Here is a 23,234-nt window from a genome sequence, read left to right as displayed (position 1 = left end):
GTTGTTTTCTTTAATCTGCTTCCTCAGGATAGCATCCCACAGCTCTCTCTTGATTACAGGGATCACTGAGCAACTGATAGACCAGCAGTATGATGTGTCTATGCAGTCAAGTGCACAGCTGCAGGCCCAGTTGAGCCATTTTCATCCTGGAAGCTTCTTAAACAAGATAATGTGTGATTTCCGTACCAATAAATCCTGCATTCCTGCAGGACTCATTAATGTGGGCACTCTTCCCTGTTAGTACAGTGTCATGTACACTGCTAGATCTTACTGAGGAGGAGCTGGTATGGGTTTTCTGTGTGTACATCTCTTATCTCCAGCAACCGTGTTTAAAAACAATTAAAAACTCATCTTAAAAACAAGAAAATCAATAAAAACTAGCAAAAATGTGCAGTACAGGCAGAGAAAGAGCATTGTAAGAAATTTAGCAATTTTCCTCTATGTTCTTTTAGGTAGTCACTGATAGTTCTGTATTTAAAAAAAGAAATCATTTTTTTATTCTAATAAAACTAAGGGGTTTTGGGATTTAAAAGTGTTTATGATCCATTTTTGGAGAAGGAGAAAGTCAGTAGACCCATGCCAAAAGTTTGGCCAACCCTGATTCTCACCAAATGTACAGAATGAGAATTTTTTACATTTATATTATATATATATATATGTAAGTATGTGAAAGTCCTCAGAATATGCTTTTATGTTACTTTTCTTCCATGTAGAAGATCAAGCTCCAAGCTCAGCTCTTTCATTGCAAATCAAGACCAATTCTGTTAAATATGCTTTAACTCAGTACAGAGTTACAGATGAGCTGGGCCCAAACTCTTATTTATTCCAGAGATGCAGACTAATGCTCATTGGTATGTGGAGAACAATCTGAATGAAACATGTTCATCTTTTTCTTCCTTAGAAGAAATCTTCTGTTTCATCTCTTGTTTCCTCAATGACTGAACCTCCAGAAAAAAGCCAGACAAGGAGTACAGTGACAAAAGCTGAGAGAATCTGTCCTTTTGGAAGCAGGTATATATATTTGCTTTAGGCTAACTTCCTTTTTTCTGAAGAGAGATTTTTCAGAATGCCACTACACCTGGTAATCTTCAAATCCCTCAGCAGTAGCAAGTAGTAGCAAATCAGGGAATCCAGCCTTGGGCCAGTCTCTGCAGAGCAGGGATCTGCCAACATCTTCCTTTATTGTATTTATATAACCTGGGCATTGCTTTCTCAGAACCAGCTGTGAACTGGAGCCCAGTTTTTTAACCAAACCCTGTGTTTTTAAGATGGGATGCTGCAGCAGTTCTCGTTCAGTGTGAGCCTACATGAGTTTTTCTGTGGGGTTTGTGAATTCATCTTATCATCTTTTCACACCAACTAAACTGTTTCTTAAAAATGCAGGGATTATGAGGAAGTAGCACATAAAAGAATATGTTGTTTCAGACAAAAGAAGAAACTTCTGAAAGTCTTTCTGGAGCATGAGAGCCGTTCTGCCTGTGACAATGACAGATCCCTGGCTGATGACAAAGCTGAAGCAGATTCCATGTTGAGAGAGAAGGTTTGTGTGTATTTGCACCATAATTGATGCTTCCCAGAATTACTAAAATAAAAGTACAGTGAATGATGTGTATTCCACTGATTCTGCCCCATGTCAACTAATAAACCTATGGCAGAGTTTATCACTTCATCAGAATGGCAAAGGAATCAGACAAGAAACAGGGAACTATTTTCTCTTTGGGCTTTTTGAGAAGGTTGGTGTGTGGCAGAATTGGTGGAACCCAGAATGAACTGAATGCCATCCAGATAGCCTTGACTTTGCAATCTTTCTCCTTCTGACCCATCAGTGTTGCAATCTTAGCAGTGTTTGTTTTGTTCCACACTTTTTACTGTTTTGTCACTTAAGGTTTTTACCATATTTCATTTTGGTCCAGGTTGCATCCAGTGTGGAAGTGCATGATGCCATTTATGTGACTATGGAACTGCTTTCCAACTGGGGAAATCCAGGAAACGTGGGCCTGAGCCAGGTGGAATTTTTTGATTTACATGATGAGAAGATCTTTGTGTCTCCCCATGATGTGGACATTCGGAATGCTGACAACCCAGGGGATTTGTGCTGCCTGGTCAATAAGAATTTAAATGTAAGACAGCCTAACCCTGGATATTAAAATCTCTCATTATAATATAATGCTCTATCACCAGGTTTTTTGTTCAGAAACATGATTGCATTTTGAACCTGACTGCATAGCAACTATGATAATTTAAAAGACTACAAATATTGCTTATTATTAACAAATCCAGCTTTCCTCAAGATGTTGGTATTCAGTTATAACTTTGCTTTAGAACAGTGTTTGATTAATTTACCTGACTTGCTTAACTAAACAATTGGATGGAGGAAGCTTTAACTCTGCCTCCTTATATATTAACTCTGTGGCATTGTCTTGGGTAAAAGAACACATTCAGTTTTTAAGTTTTGTGCTGTAGAACGAGATCACAAAACTTTGAGAACAGTGAATTTCACTTTTTTAGAGTGTGTGTGCTGATAAACTGAAGTAATTCTTATGGTCTCAAGGTACAAGAGCTTCACTGCTAATTTCTTTCAGATGTTTAATATGAATTTTGTAGGAGAGTAGAAAGAGGGCAAATATGCAGTGTTTTGAAATTTAGTTGAAACTCAGTATGGAGTATTATTTCCAGACAAATATTTTTACTTGAAACATCTTTCTTACTGTCTCCTGAACACTGTAGTGTGGTGTCTAAATATCCATTCTCCTTTACAGGCTGTGTATCTGACACTCAGTAGTAGTAGTAGTGACTCTCAGACTCTCCAGCTAATTATAAATTATGTGGTAATATCTTCATTAAGCCATTATAAACCTGTTATTCTCAGCATTACTCATATATTTATATATCCCATTATTCTTAAGTAATGAGGTTTTACATTTCATTGATTAATATATTCCTTTGATTTGTGACACTGTAATCTCCTCTCTTGAAGCTGGAAGGGTATTGCATCCAAGATGCAATCTGGACAGGGAATACATTCTTAAGATTTGGGAATGGGATACCTGATCTGCAGGTTCCTTCAGAAGTCAGACAGCATTTCCAGTTTGTGTACATTTCAGAAGAGCTTTTGGGTGCATTAGAAAACCTATAAATTAATCAATCTCCAAGCAACTAATATTTTCAACAGAATGAAAACTTGACATAAAAACTTATTACGTGGAAAACTCCTTTTACCATGCTTAAAACACTTCCATCTTTGTTCATTTAGGTGTACATTTGTCTTTGAGAATAGACAATAGATTGTCTTACTGAACATCAGGGATTTTATTTTATTAGTTTATTTATTACCCTTGCAGACTTTTAAGAAGAGCACTTGAATTGCCTCCTTTTTGTACTTTGTGATATACTATAAGAGAACAAAATGCCTGGCAGAACATCAGGTGCTCTCTCCTAACTCGATTTAGATTAGAGATAAGGAAGAAATAGGGTGAGGGTGGGGAGGCCCTGGCACAGGTTGCCCAGAGAAGCTGTGGCTGCCCCATCCCTGGAAGTGTTCCAGGCCAGGTTGGAGGGGGCTTGGAGTAACCTGGGCTGGTGGAAGGTGTCCCTGCCCATGGTAGGGGTGGAACAAGGTGATCTTTAAGGTCTCTTCAAACCCAGACCATTCTGGGATTCTGTAATAATGCTCAATAAGACATAGATTAGGTATTGCATTGAAATTGTTTTCTGTAAACCTTTTTGATTCTCATACATATATATAGGTCTTTTAAACCTCAGAATAACAAGGACAGGTAACTGTAATTCTAGAAATATCTAACAAGGGTATTTCTTCCCAGTGGTGAACCCTTAGACCCACGTCATTCCCCTTCACACTGCTTGAGTCTTCCTTTGCTCTCCATCAGGTGCACCTTCAGTGCCCACGCAGAGCAGTGTCCCACAAAATCTAAGACTAGAGGTTTCCACTCCCTTTTTGCCTTGATCCAGTTTGAATTCCAACTCCTTAACCTGTTCACCCTGATGGTTCAAAGAATTTTTGGGCTGGATTTTCCAGCTCTATTTACAAAGACAGTAATGCCAGGCTCAAGTACCTCACGTGAAGGCAAAGACATCACCGTCGCTCTTGGTGATAAAACATGAGAATCCTCCACAGTTTCAAGAGTTTTGGCATGGATTCTTCAAGGTGCCTTCAGTTTGTGGTGTCAGGTCTTTGACATGCTGATGGGGATTGTAACACCTGTGAGTTTGTGTAACCCCAGCACTAAGCAGTTACTTCCACTGATAAACCAGAGATCTCTGTGCCTCTCACTCACAATACTGGCCTGGCTCTGATGTACCTCCTGTTGTTTGGAGGGTCATGTGCAGCTTTACAGAGAAACTGGTGAGAAGCATGGAGAATTCTTTCCAGAGTCCATTTTGGTGCTGAATCAGGTACCCTCCTGTGAAGGCACCTCTGACTCTCAGTACACACCAGAACCTATTGATTTCTGGGGCATCAGGTCCTGGCTGGAGAGGTCTGCAGGTGGATTGCTCATCAGATGTTGTATGCTGTTAGGAAATTATTTTTTAACCATTCTTGTTCATAGTATGACTTCAAAAACATGATGCAGCTTTGAAGTTGACCCTGGAGTTGGGTTCACACTGATTTGAGGGCTATCTTTCATTCCTTTGATGTTAAGAGGCATCTTTCTGTTCTTCAATAGAAAGTATTAAACCTGTCTGGCACTCTTGTGGCTGTTTTTGCCCCAAGCTGACATTATACACAACAACAGTCTCCCAAAGCTTTTTGAGAGGCTTCTGGGGCAGAGACATCATGACTTGGGGGAGTTTGGAATGTGGAGATGACCACTGTGAGAAGTGGATCTATTCAGGATATCTGTGAACAGGCTGCAGAGCTCTGTCCTCACCATCATTAGGCACACAGCTGAAGTACTCAGGAGGAAAGTTTTGTGATTACTGCCTTCAGGAAAATCTGAAAGACTCACTTCAGAGTGAAAGGATGTGGAAAAATACTGACTGTGTACCTACTGTGTCACTGTATGTACTGTGTATCCTTGAGAACAGAAGGAGGCTAATTTATCTCCTCATCTCAGATCACTGAAATGTTACCTGCATGTGTATTCACTTTGTGCCCTTCTTCATCTCTGTTTTGAGATAACATTTGACATCAAGTATATTAATATTCAACATTTTGATTCTAAAGCTCTTTCCTCCTTTCCTCTTTCTGAGGTGCCACACATCCTTTTACTCCACTTTTGAACATTTAGAGGTAGCAGTTTTTTACAGTTTTCAGAATTGGTACTTTTAACTCTCTTGATTGCCAGTTGTATGTAAAATTCATGTTGGGAGTTTCTGTGATATCTTTGAAAATATCAAGTGTAGAGTTCTATATAGCTCCAAGGGATAGATCTGTAAGTGATGTTGGCTGTCTGCAAAGCCTGATTAAAATAGAGGCAGGCAATAAAGTAAAATTCTATAAGATTTCCCTCTTCAGAGAGCAAACCAGAAGTGTAAGCACAGGAAGAAATCACAAAATGATTGTCCAGTGTCCATTGTGCTCAGTGATCCCCTCTAGTACAGGCAAAGCTGATTAATTTGATTAAAATAAACTGGGCTTGCTCTGACCCTGCAGTTCCAAAGCAGGGCAGGCTGCCTGTGGTGTGTGAGTGTGCAGATGCCTCCCTGGGACAGCGAGCAGCTGACCTTTATCTCATTGTCAGGTTCTTGGGAGCTGCCTTAGAGGCAGGAGAGTCGGATTTGCTGCTGGGAAATGAGGTTGAGGTTTTGCTCTTACGTAGTAGATTTTATTGAATTTTCTAATCTCTGCGTATCCCGCCGTGGGGTGGGGAGTTAATTAAAATTAAAACCCCTGCTTGAGGAGGAAGAGTCAGTGACAGTCTGCTTGTGTATGTTTTTAGCTCAGGAAGGAAAGCTGCCTCTGGATGTGCCCTTTCCATCCGCCCATCCAACTGTACTTCGTTATCCGCAATCCCACCCGGTCATGTGACTTTGGTATATCCAAGATCAAGATTTGGAATTACAGCACAACAACTCCCAGTGTAAGTAGTCTTTTCTCAGCTACTCTGTACCTTTGCTCTGCCTTGCCTAGGGAAGTTCAGTTTGCTCTTCTTTCTGAAAGCATGAAATAAAAATAGATACAATTTTCTCTAATAAAATAGGAGCTTTGAGGTGTCCCTGTCTGCTGTGAAATTTGCTTCTGTCTTAATTGTAAGTGGAAACAATGTGGTGATAATGTTTTCATAGGCACAATGAGCATTTTCTTTCAAAGCTATTAAAGATCTCTAAAGACCTAATAAAAGGCTTGCATATTGTGTCACTTAATCCTTTACTGGTGAGAAATAAAGATTGGAAGGTAAGTGCATCTTAATATTCAGGACTCTCAGTTGTTCTATCACAATCTAACTATGTGTTTAAATATGTGTTTTCTCATGTATATAAATGTAAATAGGCTGACTGTTGCTCAAGTTTGGGTTTGTTGCTTTAATTAGAATCACAAATTGGTTTGGGTTGGAAGGACCTTAAAGACCATCTAGTTCCAGCCCCCCTGCCATGTCCAGGGACAATTAAAAACTCCACTACTGAGTGCTCATAATAAAACAATCTACTGTTAGAAGAGAGACATATCATGGCAGATGGCAGATGGTCTCTTGTCTCTGTGTTTGAATGTCACCATGAAAATTATTCTTGTTTGTACATTGCAGTGTTAAGAAAGAAATCCCAGGTACTGGATCAAAGAGGATTTGCTGTCCTGGATTATGAATAAGAGGGTTTATCCTTCTGGTTCTGCTCTCATCCATGTTCTTATATAAGCACATATGGTAATTTATACATATGGAAATGGCCATGGAAGGGGCAGCTTATACAAATTTACTATTACATGATTTATATTTGTTTTCCTGGAATTTTAATAGCTTTTCCCACTAAAATTGCAGTCTGCAGAATGTTCCATCATCATTAGAGTGTGCGAAAGGGATGCTGTTCTTGGAGGTAATGGTAGGATTTGTTACCAAACCTCCTGAATATAATGCAGAAAGAACAGAGAAATGGATGTCTGTGTGTCAAGGCAGTGCTTTTTTAATAAACTGCTATGAGGCAATCTGTAAAATCCACTGGGAGTGTAATCCCATGGATTTTGGTGGAAGTGCAGCAGTTTATACTTATTAAAGAAATGTCTCATTATCCTTAAGGTGAAAGAATAGCAGGCAGTTCTGCCTAGTTCTGTAATTTGTCATGAGGAAGTTTTGTCTGAGAAATATAAACCCCAAAAATATAATTAGCTAACAATTTTCTTCCTGCTAGTGTAAGTCCAGAGCCAGATTTCTGTGTGGATTTTCGTAATCATTCTTACTGCCTTTTCCCCCTCAAATGGCACCTAAGCCAGAGGTGCCCAAGTGCTTCCTGAAAAAAATAGGCAAAGAATTAAGTCAGGCCAGTACTTTTGTATGTTTGAGCTTTAGAACTTGAGTCTAGAAGGAGAAAAAATATGTTTGAAGGAGGCTGTAAAAGTCTGATGACATCATTGCCATAGATTCCTCGATTCACTGAATTACAGGGAAGGTCTCAGAGGATGCTTCATCTTGCCTTTATTTACTTCAGATGAGATCTGCAAAAAAGGAGGTCATTTTTTGTCTGCAAGAAGGGAAGAAGTGTAAGAAAGGGCAGCCAGTTCTTTTCAAAGTTGTCTGCAATAGTCAGACATTTTAGAAGTACTTGCTACAGTCTTGAAATTGCATCGTTACTCGTTGCTGTCAAAACTTTCTTTATAAGATCCAATATAATGTCTGTGGTGCATCTTCAGAAATCTGTGAGTGGAATCAATACTTTAATGCATTAAGGTCTTAGTTGCTCTCCAGTTGGTTCATTTTCTTCTTCAAGTGGTTGCTTATATGTGTGCTCCTCCTGTACATATGCTCATGTCTGTTCTCTTGAGCTGGAGATTTGTCAGTGCTGGATTACCCCTTGATTGACTGTAAGGCTGCAGCAGCTTTCTTGCAGCACAATTAGTTCTATAGAAGAACTTTTTTCTTCTCATTCTTGACTTCTTTCCTATTGCTCCTTCTTTTTCACACTTCTGTGAGAAATCAGGCAGAAGCAATTTCAAGTCCTTTATCCAGGGGTAATTCTCAGAAAAGTGCCTCTGGTTTTATGCTTTGTCCTTCGTGCATAAATATCCCTGAAATGGCCAGAAATTGCATTCTTCTTGTCTCACTGGGAGGCACTATCCCAGCAGGCACTCTGAGGGCTGAAAGTGCAAGCTGGGGAGGAACACCAAGAGAAACTGTAGAATTACTTCCACAAAATCTATCTTTTTTTTCCTTTCTGACACTGATCACATCTCCCTGCTTGTTCTGAGACATTGTGCCATTTTAATCACTCTTCCAGGAGGAAAAAAAAACCTGCCTTGGATGAAGCATTGGGTATTTGTTTGCAGGGTGGAATTACCCATGTGGAAGGGACTTTTCCAGCCTCCTCATGCTCCAGGAGTACCAGCAGTGGTACCAGGGAAGCTAAACCGTGGTGTCAGTCTTTCCCACCAGAACTGATCACTAAGCAACTGAAAGCTCAGAAGAGGGGTGGGAGGGAGTGAAAAAGAGCAGTTCTTAGTCTTGTGCCTGCATATGTTTGTTCTCGGAGTCTCTGAGATCTGTTCATGTTTTTCCTCCCTGAGGCTCAGTCTGCTTTAGGATTTTGGTGCAAAGGATTTTCATTAGCTCTTTTCCTGGTTCTTCCTGAATAGATGGTTTTCCTGAGCTATCAGCTGTTACTAATGCCTGCCCCAGTTCAGTCTGTCTCCATTGTCCTACAAATATCCGTAGCTTTGCCTGGTTCATCTGGATACACTTCAGACACCTCTTTTGCTTCCTAAAATACCTGTCTCAGACATTCCAAAGCATCAGAGAACAGGAAATCTTTTCCCACTGACTGAAATAGTAATTTTGAAGTGACTGGCCCTTTTCTGGGCTTGGCTGTCCCTCTTTCAGGGAGAATGACCTCCACCCTCTCATTTTTGTTATGTTTTCTGTCCTTTTCTGGTACTGGTGAGTGGAGTGGGATTAATTTCAAAACAAGTTGCTCTTAAAGTTGCTGATTTTAATCTAAAAAGGTGACATTGACAAATGCTTTTCAAATGAACATGTGTATTCCTGTGGTCCCATGCAGTTTCTATCTGTTTCCAGGTAAAAATGCAGAACTAAGAGCTGAGTGTTCCTAACAGCAGTAGAGGCTGGGATATTATGTAGAAATGTTGCAGTTATCCCAAATTCAGCCGTGAATATCCAAAATCTCCAGCATTTAAGGAGCACATTGTTAGTCTAGACATACAGAAATTTAAAAAATAACATTACTGGGGCATCCTGATAGTCTTTCTCTTCTCCGTCGTAATTTCAGGCAAAGCCACGCAGGTAGTTTTTTATAGATACAATTATTGAAGTGTTGTGATCCCCAGTTAGAGCAATCTATCAGTGTCCTCATTCAAGGGGAAAAAATATCCTGTTTTATGGCCAAATGCATCAGTACAGGCTTATAGCACTTTATGAGACTCGTGGAGTTCCACAGGCAGCCGTGCCATAATGGCCAATTAAACTGGGTTTACAGCTGTTCTTTGAGAAGTTACTGAAGGTTATCTTTCCCTAACAGGAATGTGTCTCACATACCTCCACCTGCTTCCCTCCCTCAGCTGTAGCTTTCTTGTTATCCCTGCATCTTCTGCTTTTCCTGTGGGTAGGTCCATATTACATTTTTTGCCTCATACATGGTATTATTTGGAAAACAACACAATAGACACTATAAAGACTTGTAAGCCTTAAACAAGTGTCTGCAGGAGTGAAGAGCCAGAGGCATTTGTATTTGTAGGGGAAGGAGTAACTGGTTTAGGCTGGAAGCAGAGGAAACTTTACATCAGTATTCAAGGAGAACTGACATCCAGGAGATGAACAAGAGGGATGAAACTGAAACTTCTTACTTTCATGCAAAGCTTCTTAGTTTTCATGAAAAGAAGGAAAGAACAGAGAGTCTTTTAAAGGCTCCACGAGATGGACACGTTACTGAAAGTTAGAGAACAGAAAGGAGATGGATTTTGTCTCATCTTCTATATTTTCTTTGAAGATAATGGTATTTTTGTCAAGGAGGAGAAAGGGTTAGATCGAAATGGTGAAGAGAATAGAAAGAACATTAGTTCCAACTTCAATGGAATGAAAAAATCAGGTATTGGTGGGTGCCACAGAGAAGGAGAACATAGAGATAAAGTTGTGAGTGGCAGAATTGTGTCTCAGATAAAGGCCTTCTATTTAAAAGTCTAGTTAAGTGTTGGGATAGGCTATCAAGACAGATTAGTTGAAAACTGTTAAAAACAGATTTCTTCTCAATGGTATAGGTTATTTTACATTCTTCAGTGGAAAAAGATGGACTGGATGATTTCTTTTGCTGTCCTTTCTAGCTCTGTTATTTCTTTGTAACTCTTTTTAACTCCAGTGGCTTTGATCTGGGTGGTTGTTCACTGTGGAACGTGTCGTGAAAGTGGTGAATCTTCCAGATGCTGAAACAAAATGTGCCTCTTGAATTTGTATGCTGATCAAATAGAATTATACTTAATCTAGGCTTCTTCCCTCAAGCTTTTCTAAATAATCAAGCCTTGCCAGACGAAATGGTTCATAGTAGTGTCTAGCAGGGCTTTCAGTCCTTTTAAATGAAATCTTAAATATTCCACAGTTGTTTGAGCTTTAGATTAAAAGGTAGTCAAAAGCATGTAACTGACACAGGGTTTAATTGTTTTCATCTGTCTATTGATTAAGTGTTCAAATGTCAGAGTCCCAGAACAGTGATAACTAATGCTTGAAAGCTTAATTGAAATCTTTATACTTTTATTTTTGTAGGACCTCGATGTTGGAGCAAAGAAGGTGAAGTTATATGTTGATGAGAACCTTGTTTTTGAGGGTGAATTAGAGAGAGCCTCTGGAGATCTCTTTGCTGACCATAACACTACAATTGACCTTACAGATCACAAGCAAGGTACCTCTGCATCTCCCTCAGGTGAAAGGAAAGAAGTAAATGCACCTGCAGTCACAGACAAGAAAGCAGACCTACATTTTAAATGCTCAGAATCAAGCAGTACTTCACTAAACTGGAAATCCCTGCCAGAAGAAAATCTTCTTAAGCATAAAATGAACTCAATCAGCTTTACAAAGAAAAATTTGCCAGAGTTAGAGGATGATCTAAAAGCATTCCCATCTCAAGTTTGTATAAAAGATGCCAGAGAGAATTCAGCAGTAGCAGCAGTTGCAGAGCACGTTCAGTCTGATGATGAACTTTCTCTGAGCGAACAAATGGAAAAGTTAACAGGGAGAAAATTGTCTGATTCCACAGGTGCACTTCCACCTTGGTTACAGTCATCTTCCCAAGTAACTGAGAACAGTCATGTTACTCCCAGTAAGCAGAAGCCTTCCTGGCTTGCTACAGAACGTAGTTTGAGCTCGAGATTTCAAACACAGTCAGATGGAATCATGAAAAACTTCTCAGACCTGACAAATGAGGACGTCAAATGTCAGAGAAATGAACTGGGAAGACCCAGTAGTAGGAATGCAAATGGAGATGAGAGGTCACTAGTGCTGAGCAGAAAGGATGGTGATGTGGGCTTGGACATTTTGGAGCAGCTTTCTAACAGGAATTGCTGCAGCTCACAGTACCCTACGAGTGGAAGGAGAAGTGTCAGATGTGGTAAAAAGCTGGGATTAAACACTATAAATCTTGGAGAAGAGGATTCTGCCCACAAAGGTAAGAGGTCACAATAGCAACCTCAGTGCAGGTGCTGACATGTTCTCCATTTTGCAGCAGCACAAACTCATTTAAGTGGAAGGGACCTCCTGAGATTCCTGGAGGTGTAGACAGGGGGATTTTAGTTTTGCTATTTGTGGTATTTTCCTCATTCATACTCTGATAACAATCAAAATGTCTCTCCTTGTCCCACACCTGATGTGAAATACTCTTCTGAAAAAAATTTACATTCTGATTTAGTGGGTTTTAATTTATTTGGAGCAGATGGAAGACTAAATTCCAGTAGATTATATTCCAAGAATTGACAGTTCCTGCAGACAGCAAATGTTTGCTAATATCAATTAAAATCTGCAAAAAGATAAAGAAGAGTGTGTCCTCAAGTTAGTGAGTAAATTTACAGAATTTATTTGTGTAGTAGGTTTGTGTCTTTCTCAGTGAGAATATATTCTGAATATATTTATTCAGAGTGAATGGAAAACTGCCCTTCTTTTCCCTTCTCTGCTCATGACTTTACAAACTTCACCCTCAGACATCTTGTTTATTTATGAAGAGTTCTCTAGTAAATTTAGCTGTTATCTGCTCTGTGCCTTTTGATTATCCTTGTCATCTTTCTCCAAACCTTTATGAGTTCACCTGGATCCCGTTGGAGGTGGGGGATCCAGATTTGTGTGGTTGTGTTGGCAGTAGCCCAGGGAAGGGTGTGAGAACTGGGCAACTTCTGAAGTTCCTGCTCTTCTCCCAACCTCTGGTAATCTATGGCTAAGAAATTTTCTGGGTCTGGGGTAATATTTTTGTGTTTAACAACTGTAAACACCAGAAGAATAGAATTTCTTACCCACAGGTTCTACTTTGTCTCTCTTTTAACCAACTTTGCAGGATTTATTTTTAGTGTCACCTTTTCAGTTTCAAGCCATGTCACTCTGATTCCTGGGTTTTTGGGCTCTTCTTACCCTTCTTTGGCATTCTGTAATTCTTCAGCATTCAATATCTTGTCTCAAATGAAAAGAGTCTGGCAGAACAAGGACAACAGGACCCAGGGAATTGGAATAAGATGGTATAAAACTACAAATGGAAATGATGGTTGTGATTTAGCATCAAAACAATTTGCATGAAAGTGTAGCTTGCTGGGTATTGAATTTGAGTGTTTACATTAAAGTAATGGTCATTAGGGACAGGAAATGTAACTAAATGCATTTGAAGTGCCAGTTCAAATTCTGCAGCAGGTGTTGCATGATTTTTTTCAGACAAAGGCGAGAAAATGCTTCTTTCTAAACTTAGGATGTCTGGATTTTTTGTTCTCTGACCCTCTGTGAAGAAAACAGCAATTTCATCAGTACATCTGAAGTTATACCTCAAAGAAGAGAAAAACAGGGAAGTATTTGGAATAACTGCCATCTTCCCTTCAGCCTCCCACTCACCACAGCCCTTTTGCTGTTTCACACATTTTACACTATCTTTGTTAGATTAAAACCTTAAAATTATGGAAACTGTAAATCAATCTCACCTTGGGAATTTCTGTTCAGTTCTAAAATTGGAAATAATGTTGGAGTTTTAATGTAAGGTGTAAGATGAAGGTTATCATGGATCTATACAGTGTCCTCTAATTTTGCTCAGAGCAGGTTATTTCATGTGGTGCTTAAAGCTCCCAATATGTTTTTGTCCCTGGGAAAATTGCAGCCATCCAGCAGCTTTTGTTCTCTCTCTGCTGTGCTGTGCAGGGTAAAACCATCTTCAAAGTGGAGCTGAGTGAGCTTTAACAACAGGGAAACGGTTTTAAGTGTTTCCCTGAGAGTGGTGGATTTTAATTGGCACAGGGCTGAGGGAAGTGCAGCTTCCCAATGGAAGGGGGAGACAAAGGGAAGGCTGCAGAGCCTCCTACCAGTGTCACAGCATAGCTTTGGTCACTCAATGAAGAATAATAAGAACAACAGAAATTAGAAATAGCACGTACACGCTTGCCTCGAGTTAATGTTGCTGTAAAAACATCAATTTTTCTTTGATAACCGGTTTAATGTGCAAAGGAAATGATGGGAGTCTGCTGATAAAATTAGCAAATAACATATCATTTGGGTTATTATGAGTTAAGAAGATTGAAGAACTCGCAGAAGGATGAGCTTGAGGACTGAAGCAGTGGAATGCAATTCCATAGTACCGCTTTGCAGGCTCCCTTGGGGACTAATAACCAAAAATGAAGTTGTAAGCTGAGTAATCATCAATTGCAAATGACCGAGGAAGGGAAGGATCACGGTTGAGTAGCTGATGGCAGATTGAGTGTGAAAGGCTGGGGTGATTGGAGCAGAGCACTCCCAGGATGGATCAGCACAGGCTTTTGGGAGAGTTAGGGAAATGTTAATATCTCAGCACAGCCACTTGTGAGACGTCAGTTGGAAAACTGCAGCTCTGATCATCCATTTTCGGGAAAGCTGATTACAAAGTGGAACAGATACAGAAGAGAGCTTTTAGGATGATTTGGGAAATGAAGCATGTGATTGCAGCATGGAAATATGATTGCTATTTATAACTGCAGGGAGTAGAAAAGAGATTAACACAACAGAGGGAGAAGAAAGGTGTTTTCTTCGAGGTGGTCTTGGCCAAAAATGTAGTTTAGGAAAGTTTTGAGAGGAATTGTATGGTGTGTGTTGCCATCAGAAGCAGGATGGGGGACTTCATGGTTGAAGACACCCATCCTAAACCCACAGGGGAGTTGGAAGTTCGAAGTGTCATTATAAAATATTACATTTTAAATTCTTAAAAAAAACCCCAAAATAGCTTCAGCCACTGGGCTCTGCTTTTGGGTCTCTCTGCTTCCCTTTCAGAGCTTCACTTCTCCTGTTGTCACTCCTTAATGCAGCTAACAAACCTGTTAACCTCCCATTGAACTGCCTCAGAAGTGCTTTAGAATTGTAATCTCTGGGCTGTTTGAAGTACTTGACCTTTAAAAAAAAATAACAAGAGAAGGGAAAAACTCTCCCAAACAAGGCAAGTCAATGGATGTCAAATACTCTTCTCATCCTATTCTGCTCATCCTGAAATTTTCAAGCTTTGACATTTTAAAATGATAAAGATATGTACAGTATCTTCTCCAGGTAAACTGTGAGGCTCTGGGATATACTGTTTGGGATCACCCACCTCTGGAGTGTCTGTACTGACAGTGGTTTGAGCAAGAAGGGGACTTAAAAATGACTGATGTTCTCTGAAATATGAAATTTTTCTTCATATCTGCATTTCCCTTGTGGGGTAGGGAGGAGGGGCCAGGTTAGACTCTAGGGTTTCATTCTGGAAGGCAACCCTTTTCCAAGTAGTTTCCCATCTGCTTTGAAATTCTTATTTTTATCTCAGGTGTCCCCACTGTAAATGATTATTTGCCATAGATAGATTAGGAACATTGCCTCTTTCCAGTGTTTCCAGAAACACAGTTAAAAGTCAGTCGGGAGCAGTCTTTTGGGAAAACATTATTTTGCATTTTACAGCAATTGGCATTTATTCTTGATAACCATTTGTTTTAGTGTCCACCCAAGGACATTGTGCAGGAGTAAAATCTGGCCCATGGGCCTGTAATTGTTTAGAACTCCACTTCCTCTTCTTCATTTATTTGAAGAAAATACATAAGTGACTGTTTTATAGAAAATCTTTGTTATTATCTGTTCTTAATTGTTTTGAGATGGAAATTAAGCAGCTCCCCGGTGCAGCCACAAGAAGAACATGCTTTGCTCCCACTGTGTCCCTCTGATTTGTTGTCCTCACTGCATTCCCATTAGATACTTTGTCACTGTACCCCTTCTACATCTCACACTTGCTGAAAACTGAGAAAAATATTTGGACATCACCTGCACAGAGTGCAACATTCACCTCATCCTCCTTATGCTGAACCTACTTTTCTCACCACTTTTCTTTATATCCACGTGGCTGATTTTGAGAGGAAGCACCAGCTTTTCTCTGTAATGCTTTACATTAACCAGTTCAGCCACTTCCAGCTGTATGAAAGATCTGCAGAAGTGCAGATAGATGATTTAAACTGTTGTGACAGCCACACAATAAGTATCACTGGGCAAAATCCCAGTTTCTTTAAGGGTTGAGTCAAGAATTCTCAGCCTAAGAGTTGCAGTTGGGATCATGGCACGTGCTCTGCTCTTGTAATAGTTAAAAGTGATTGTTTTCATTATGTCTAAATGGGGAAGAGAAACTGGGACATGGAGCCTTCATAACAGGGAGGCAATATAAAAGTGCTGCTGGGGGAGAATTTCACAGTAAGGGACAGGAATAAGACCAGCATCGTTCTGCAGAGTCCCTGTCGTAGCGGTTTGTTCCCAGTCCTGCTTCTGCATTAAATGCCTTTGTAATGTTGTTTTCAGATGAAGACTTTTCCATCAAGGACGTAGCAGCCTCCAGAGCGAAGTGGTGCAGCGAACAAGAGCACACTCTGCAGGAGTCCTGGAACTCCTTGGTGAAATTTAATTATTCCCATCGCGGCCGGATCTCGAACATGGATTTTCAAGGGGATATCTTTGATGAGTTCCTCCACCAGCAGAAACTCAACCGCTCCGGAGAACATCAGCAAGTGAGGAAAGAGGGACTGCAAACACTACCCAGGAGGCAAGAGGAAGAAAGTGCTGGGGAGGCACCTGATGGAAATGATTTTAAAATTCCCGTTTTACCTTATGGGCAGCACTTAGTGATAGACATTCGAACAACGTGGGGAGACAGGCATTATGTTGGTCTTAATGGAATTGAAGTTTTCAGTTCTAAAGGAGATCCTGTTCAGATTGCAAAAATAACAGCTGAACCACCTGATATAAATATTTTACCAGCTTATGGGAATGATCCCAGAATAATAACCAACCTAATTGATGGGGTAAATCGGACACAGGATGATATGCATCTCTGGCTGGCACCATTTACCCCTGGAAAACCTCACTTTATCTTTATTGACTTTGTGAATCCCTGTCAGGTAGCTATGATTAGGATTTGGAATTACAATAAATCTCGAATCCACTCGTTCAGAGGTGTGAAAGACATTATCATGCTGTTAGATGAACAATGCATCTTTAAAGGAGAAATTGCCAAGGCCTCAGGAACATTGTCTGGAGGTATTCTATCATTTCTTATTTTCTTTGTGGGAACAGCAGTACAATGCAAACAAATGCATTTCACTTGTTTGTTATCGCCTTCCACTTCAAAGCAAGCTGGCACTTTGTCTAGTATTGAATTTAAAAACATAATGCAAAGCCCACTAATGCATTCTTCACTGATACTGTGGATTTTAGCAGCACACAGAGCTAATCTCCATTCTTTACCATGTCTTAGCATCACGTCTGTATTTCAATAACATCAGATGGTCATGAGAAATTTAAGTTTCAGCTTTTTACTTTTTTTCACCTGTAATATCTTCTGGAAAAGATGATGGAGAAGCTTTTTTCCCCACTGTCTTTCCTATGTATTCCAAATTTGACTGAATTCTCTAGTTTTTTCTGCTGTGCAGTGTAAGTTTGAGAATGAAATATTGATTATAGCAGTATCAGTATCAATTTACCAGAAATTAATAATTCAATATATCAATCAGTATCAATTTGCCATAAATTATTTTTAAACAAATTTTTGCAATGTGAAGAAGGACCAAAAATAATTTTTATCACTCTCTGTATTCTTTTGTATTATTTATCCATTTAATTCTGTGTGTTGCCTTCAGCTCCAGAGCACTTTGGGGACACTATATTGTTCACTACTGATGATGATATTCTTGAAGCTATATACTGCTATGATGAGACATATGATGGAGAAATGGAAAATGTCAGCTCCTTGAGATATGAGGAAGAGCTAAAGAGGCCAACAACTGCTGACAGGGAGGGAGATGAAAGACCTTTTACACAAGCAGGTTTGAGAACAGAAAATCAACAGGTAGGGCCTTCTCTGTTCAGAACTCTCCATAAATGTCTCTCTGAAACATGACATGGAAGTAATAGACACATTTCCATGGTGAGCTAAAACTCTGCAGAAGAACTAATACAATTAGGACTATTTTTAATATTTTATTTTTTCAGCAGCTCAATAATTTAAGTGATATTTTAAATCCCTAAAGGTCCTCCAAATTTTGGTTTCCCTGACTCATTAATAAGCCTACAAGGAAAGCTATACTAGATTTTTTTTTTTCTTTACTTACTTGGACAGAGATTATAGGGAGTTCTTTTTGATTTAGGTACTCCTGAAGGTTTATGCACTGGCAGTGATACATACAGTTATTCATATAATGAGTAGCTGTCCTCCTTGTCACTCCAAACCAAAGATTTTTCCATATTTTCTGCACAGATTATACTCTTGCTGGTTTCTTCCTCCACAAATTAAGTATCTTAAATGAAAAGGATCTCTTCCTGTCCACCCTCCTCTTATTTTCCCTCTCTGTATTTTTTTGGTTAGCATCTCCACAGATTTGTCTGCATGTTGCAGCACAAAAAATGCCTCTTTTCCATGTAGTTGGTATTTTACTTCTTGAAGGAAGGATGTATTTTCAAGCACTGGGGTCTTGCCTTATACCATTCCAGCCCAGTGTCTGAGCAAAGGTCCTGCAAGATTTTCTCCTCATGATGGTGTGGGACAGACTTTGACCTGATTTCCTTAAATATTCTACCTTCTCAGAATCTTCTTGAGCACCTACTGTTGCATCAGTGAGGTTCTCTTTTTTCTGGGGGCCACACTTGTGGGTCTGTGAGGAGATCCAAATTCCAGCTGGTTCAGCTGAACTGCTCCCAGGGATATGTGGTTCCTAACGAGCCTTGTGTGGTTTTCAAGCCTCCCCATTCTGTCTTGTCCTCTTTTTCTTGTGGCTTACAAGACAAAGGGAAATACAGTGACATTGGAATTTGATATCACTGTTAGAATCATGAGTCAGTGTCTCTAACCCTTGGACTTCTTCATTAATTTTGGTCCCATCTTTGCTTGTGATGTCTTAAACTGTTCAGACACCTTTTGCAGTGCAGGATTTCATGAACACAGATTGAAGTTCACCTTGTTTTTCTTGATCACTTGTTTATTGTGAGCATTCATCAGGACCTCTTCCATGGCAGAACCCTGGACCTGGTCTGCCTGGCCCTTACTCAGTGTCTCTGCCTTTCATTTTGCTGTAATGCCCTTCATCCCCCTGTTCTAACTCTGAAATGTGCTGCATCAGCAGTGGAATAACAAATGCTGTTGTGACTGAGCCATTGATCTCCCTGTCACTGTATATTTGCTGATTTTTGTGGAGGGATGCTTATGCTACCAGAATGATACAGATCTGCTGGGCAATTTGTCTTCCCCAGCACAACGTTGTCAGACCAGTATTGGGTTTGAACAGTGTCTGCTGTTGATCATTCCCTGTTCAGTAGGAGAAATGCTGTTTTACTGCACTGCCTACAAAACTTTTCAAAAGCTCTGACAGAAGTGTCTTACTTTCGTGTCGGTGTTATCCGTGGTCATCTGTCTGTCCCATGAGTTCAGAACCTTTAACATGTTGACTTTTCCAGCAGATTAGACCTGTACCAAGTGCACTTGATTCAGCTCTGTGGGTGCTTAGGGAGAATGTAAGAACAGCACAGAAATGCAGTGGTGTTTCTCTAAAACACTCATCCAGCCCTTAGAAGTGTGTCTCACAAGGACTTCTTCACTTAACCTTTGTGTTTAGTATCCTGCTGCAGATTTTTGTTGCATTAATTCATCTCCTAGCTTTCTGAACCCATGTGCACTTTTACAATTTACAGTGCTCTGTGGCAAGTTTCCCAGCAAAGAACCTCTTTCTGTTTGTCTCTAGGTTCCTTTAATGTCCTCTAGTTTTTGTGTTGGAAGAAACTAAATAATTATTCCCCATCCTCTTCTTTGAGCCACTCAAGAGATTTATGCCACTGTGTTACAGTCTTCTAAATATTTTTTTCCAGAATGGTTAGTTCACCTTTAGTTATTCTCACAAGGATGGTGCTATACAGTATGGTCAGGGGGAGGACCATGGTAATACTTCCTGCTTTTTATTGCTTTTCCAATAACTCCTGTACTGTGGTGCTGTTTTGTTTTAGCCATAAGAATCTAAGAACACAGGTAGGACAATGCTCACAAGCAGAAGTAGTTGGAATAGCAGAAAATTAGAGCATGTCTGAAAGAAAATATAGTGGACACCAGTGGAATAAGGGATCTGAGTAGACAAGAAAGGGAGAAAAGAGGTGATAATGTGGCTGGCACAGATGGTTTATGGTTTACAAGGGAGGGCATTATTTTGCAATCTATAAATCCAGTAACTTTATTATGCCCATGGGTTTTGATTTTCAGTTAAGTTACAAATTTGAATTCCCAGCCTGGTCTTTTAAAGATGTTCTAAGGAAGAGGCATCAGATATCAAAGACAGAGTCACTGTTTTGCATGAAAAGCCCCCAACAGGAAGAGTTTTCCACCTTCTGTAGGTTCCTTGTGTGTGGGTATTTATTTCAGTGCACAAGTCTTGTCCCGTTTCACCTGAATTACCTTAATTACCACAGGGACATTTGCTGCCACATGAAGGATATTGCAGTCTGGGAGGAGACATCTGACATCCAGGATGTCAGTGGTTATACTGCAGAGATCTGATGGAACAGTAGGAGAACAGTGATGACAAGTCTTTTATTTATTTTTAGGCACAATGTAGGTCCATTTGATGTATTCTGGATGACAGGAAGTTTACTTCTAATGATAAATTGAACTATAGAGAAGTCTGGACTTCTAATTTCCTGTTTGGCTTTTTGACTACTAATGAGGATTGAGCTGATGTTTTTATAGAGCTACTCATAAAAATGCCAAGATGTCATTCTAATCTGCTTTATTAATTTTGGAGCCCAATACTGGTATATGTAAAGTTAGGATTGTTTTGCTCCAGTGTAGCATTTTTACATTTACCCACAGTGAACAGAATCAGCCATTTTATCACACTCAACTCAATGAAATGAACTTTATCTGCAACCCACTGCCATTTTTCTTTGTCTTTACTGCCCTGATTGCCCCAGTGTGATCAGCAGGTTTTGCCCTCTGTTTATTCCCTCTCTGGTTTGCTGTGCTGAATAGCACAGGCTCTTTTTCATTAGTGTTGTCAGAGAACAAGCACAAACTTTTGGGCAAGTTTGCTTGTTTGTTCTGCCTCTTAGTTCTTGAGAAGGAATTGTGGTGGCACTCTCTGGTCTTGACTTCCTTACAGACTTCTTGTCTCTGCAATGCATTTGCAACATATTGCAAATACAGCATATTATCATTTGCTAATAGCAATCTGCAGGTAAATGAGGGTGACTCTAGAATTTCAACCTCTTTGAGAATAGGTATTTCACAGTACAGAGTCTCCCATTTCTGTATGAACTAACCAAAAGACCTCACCCTAACAGTCTTGATTTTCTAAGGATCCATATGATCTTTTACATTTTAGGACATGTTTTCCATTATTAGCAGGACAGCCAGGGTGGGGAGGCAAAGGGGAGATGGATATATAAAAGGCTGGATGTAGTAAAAACCAAAGGAACAGACATAAAAACTCTAGAAACAATGCCTGTAATGTATAACCATAATATTGCACCTGTTGACTTTCTTTTTAGGTTCTAGAGCCAGACTCTTTCTCTGAATGTACACCTAAGGAGACAGGAATATTTACTGGAAAATGTAAGTTCTTACACTTCTTCCTTAACCACCTTGTGGTCAAACATGTTATCAAGGAGGACCTGATTTGTCAGAGCTGAACAGAACTTTGTGACAGATGTCAGGTCTAGAATAAAGAAGAGACATTGAATATTTAAGGCAGAAGCTTTGTTTACTATGGCATTTATTGTGACAGTTGGCTTTTAATCTCAGAAAAATAACATTAGCCATTTGTCTAGTCCCTGAATGGGATTTCTAATAGCTGTGGCCCTTACCCAGTAATTCTCTCCCAGTCCTGTAAAATTCTGTAGACTGAATTTTTCAGATTGGATTGACAGTAGAAACCCCACAGTAGAGCTGAACCAGAATGTTATATCCATGCTTAAAGTACCTGTTTCCTTTATCCTGTACAAACCCAACTCTCTGTGGGCCTTTAAATTGTTGTCCAGGGAGCTTCTGGATGGCCCAAGAGTGTCAGGATCAGCTCCTGGTCCTTTGACAAGAATTTCCAATGGGGTTTTAGGAATTCTTTTTCACCCTGGGGCAATCAAACACAGGAATAGGAATTGAGAGAGGGTCTGAAATCTGCCAGCCTTGGAGGTGTGCAAACATCCATGGGATAAGCTCCTTGGAGACCTGATCTAATGGACATGCCCTGAGCTTGGGGGTGGATTAGACACCTCCAGAGGTCCTTTTCCCCCTGCATCATCCTCAGATTCTCTGAAGGCATTGCCATGGTGAACACTAAACCCTGTGTGAATGGCTGCTCCTCCCTGGCTTTTCCATGGGAAAATATATACTGATTTTTCCTGAGATGTATTAAAAAAACCTTGCTTGTAAAAGCAAGTAAAAAAAACATGCTTGAACCTTGAGCAATTTTAGTTTTAGCAATGGTCTTGGGAATAGCATCTAATATCAATGTAGCCAAATTTGTCAGCTAACAGAACTATTTATTTCTTTGTGTCCTTGCAAATGCTAATGAGATCTTACACCCAAGGGAATTTATGTGTATATCAAGACTTGCTATAGCTATTTAAAGGTATTTGGGCTGGATGGCTTAATAGGTTTAATGCTTGTTTGTTTTTCAGGACACCATGACTACTGGTGTTTCTTTAGACACTATCCAACCTGATTAGTTGTGGATTTCTGTAGTGTGTGAAATGAAAGATATCTTTAATTTACAGTGATGGATTTTTTTGTGGAACCTGATCAGACTGAAATATTACTTGTTATATCTGTGTATGCTATTTCTGTTTTTTTTCAGTAAGGCATAAAACAGGTGGATCTGAGGATACATATAAAACCTTTTGTTTGTTCAGTTTTTCTTTCCTATTTATTTTCCAGAGATACAGGCTAATCATTAAGTAATAATATTTATATTGCTGCTTTTCACTGATGCAGTCCCATTAAAATACTTCCATGTGTCCAGTTCTGATGTGAAGGTAGTATCTTAAAAACATTAGCAAAGCAAATTTGTATTTTGCTTTAATTCTGAGTTGGTGTTCTCCAACAATTTGTGGGATTATGAGAGGCTGGATTTATATGAACATATATAGTCATTTAGCTGGTGAAAGATGATGGATAGACTTCAGACCAATCTGTCTTCTCTGTGTCTGCATAATCACAAAATCTGTCATGTAACTGCTTAAATGTGTCACTGAGCTGCTGTCAGTCTGCAATCACAGTAATGAGACACTTGGTAATGTGCTTGATCAGGAGCTGGGTGGTTAAAAGTGAACAAGGTGTTGGCAGCCCACTACAGGGCTGATACAGGCCTGGAAATATCCAAATCCAGCCCATAAAGTGATTTAATCTCTACAAAATATACATGCTGCTAACCATTGGGACTT

The 23,234-nt window shown here is 39.7% G+C and overlaps 1 protein-coding gene across 6 annotated transcripts in view; it reads left to right on the top strand.

Annotated features, from left to right (window-relative positions):
- Positions 1-23,234, top strand: part of KATNIP (katanin interacting protein) — a 57,078-nt gene that overhangs the window by 15,576 nt on the left and 18,268 nt on the right. For 5 of the 6 annotated variants that reach the window (XM_051774854.1, XM_051776056.1, XM_051776687.1 and 2 more), the window contains exons 9-16: positions 902-1,011; positions 1,426-1,540; positions 1,914-2,120; positions 5,901-6,041; positions 10,875-11,772; positions 16,125-16,859; positions 17,459-17,667; positions 21,345-21,408. In XM_051774854.1, the coding sequence (XP_051630814.1) occupies positions 902-1,011; positions 1,426-1,540; positions 1,914-2,120; positions 5,901-6,041; positions 10,875-11,772; positions 16,125-16,859; positions 17,459-17,667; positions 21,345-21,408 (2,479 nt within the window). The remainder of the gene's footprint in view (positions 1-901; positions 1,012-1,425; positions 1,541-1,913; positions 2,121-5,900; positions 6,042-10,874; positions 11,773-16,124; positions 16,860-17,458; positions 17,668-21,344; positions 21,409-23,234) is intronic. The other variant, XM_051776870.1, reaches the window with a different exon arrangement.

The sequence above is a fragment of the Manacus candei genome, unplaced genomic scaffold (assembly GCF_025592945.1).
Source record: "Manacus candei isolate 608988 ecotype Guabito, Panama unplaced genomic scaffold, ASM2559294v1 h1tg000002l, whole genome shotgun sequence".
In the NCBI taxonomy this organism is placed as follows: Eukaryota; Metazoa; Chordata; class Aves; order Passeriformes; family Pipridae; genus Manacus; species Manacus candei.
The sequence above is the reverse complement of the archived record's forward strand: the minus strand, read 5'-3'. Positions and strand labels throughout refer to the sequence as shown.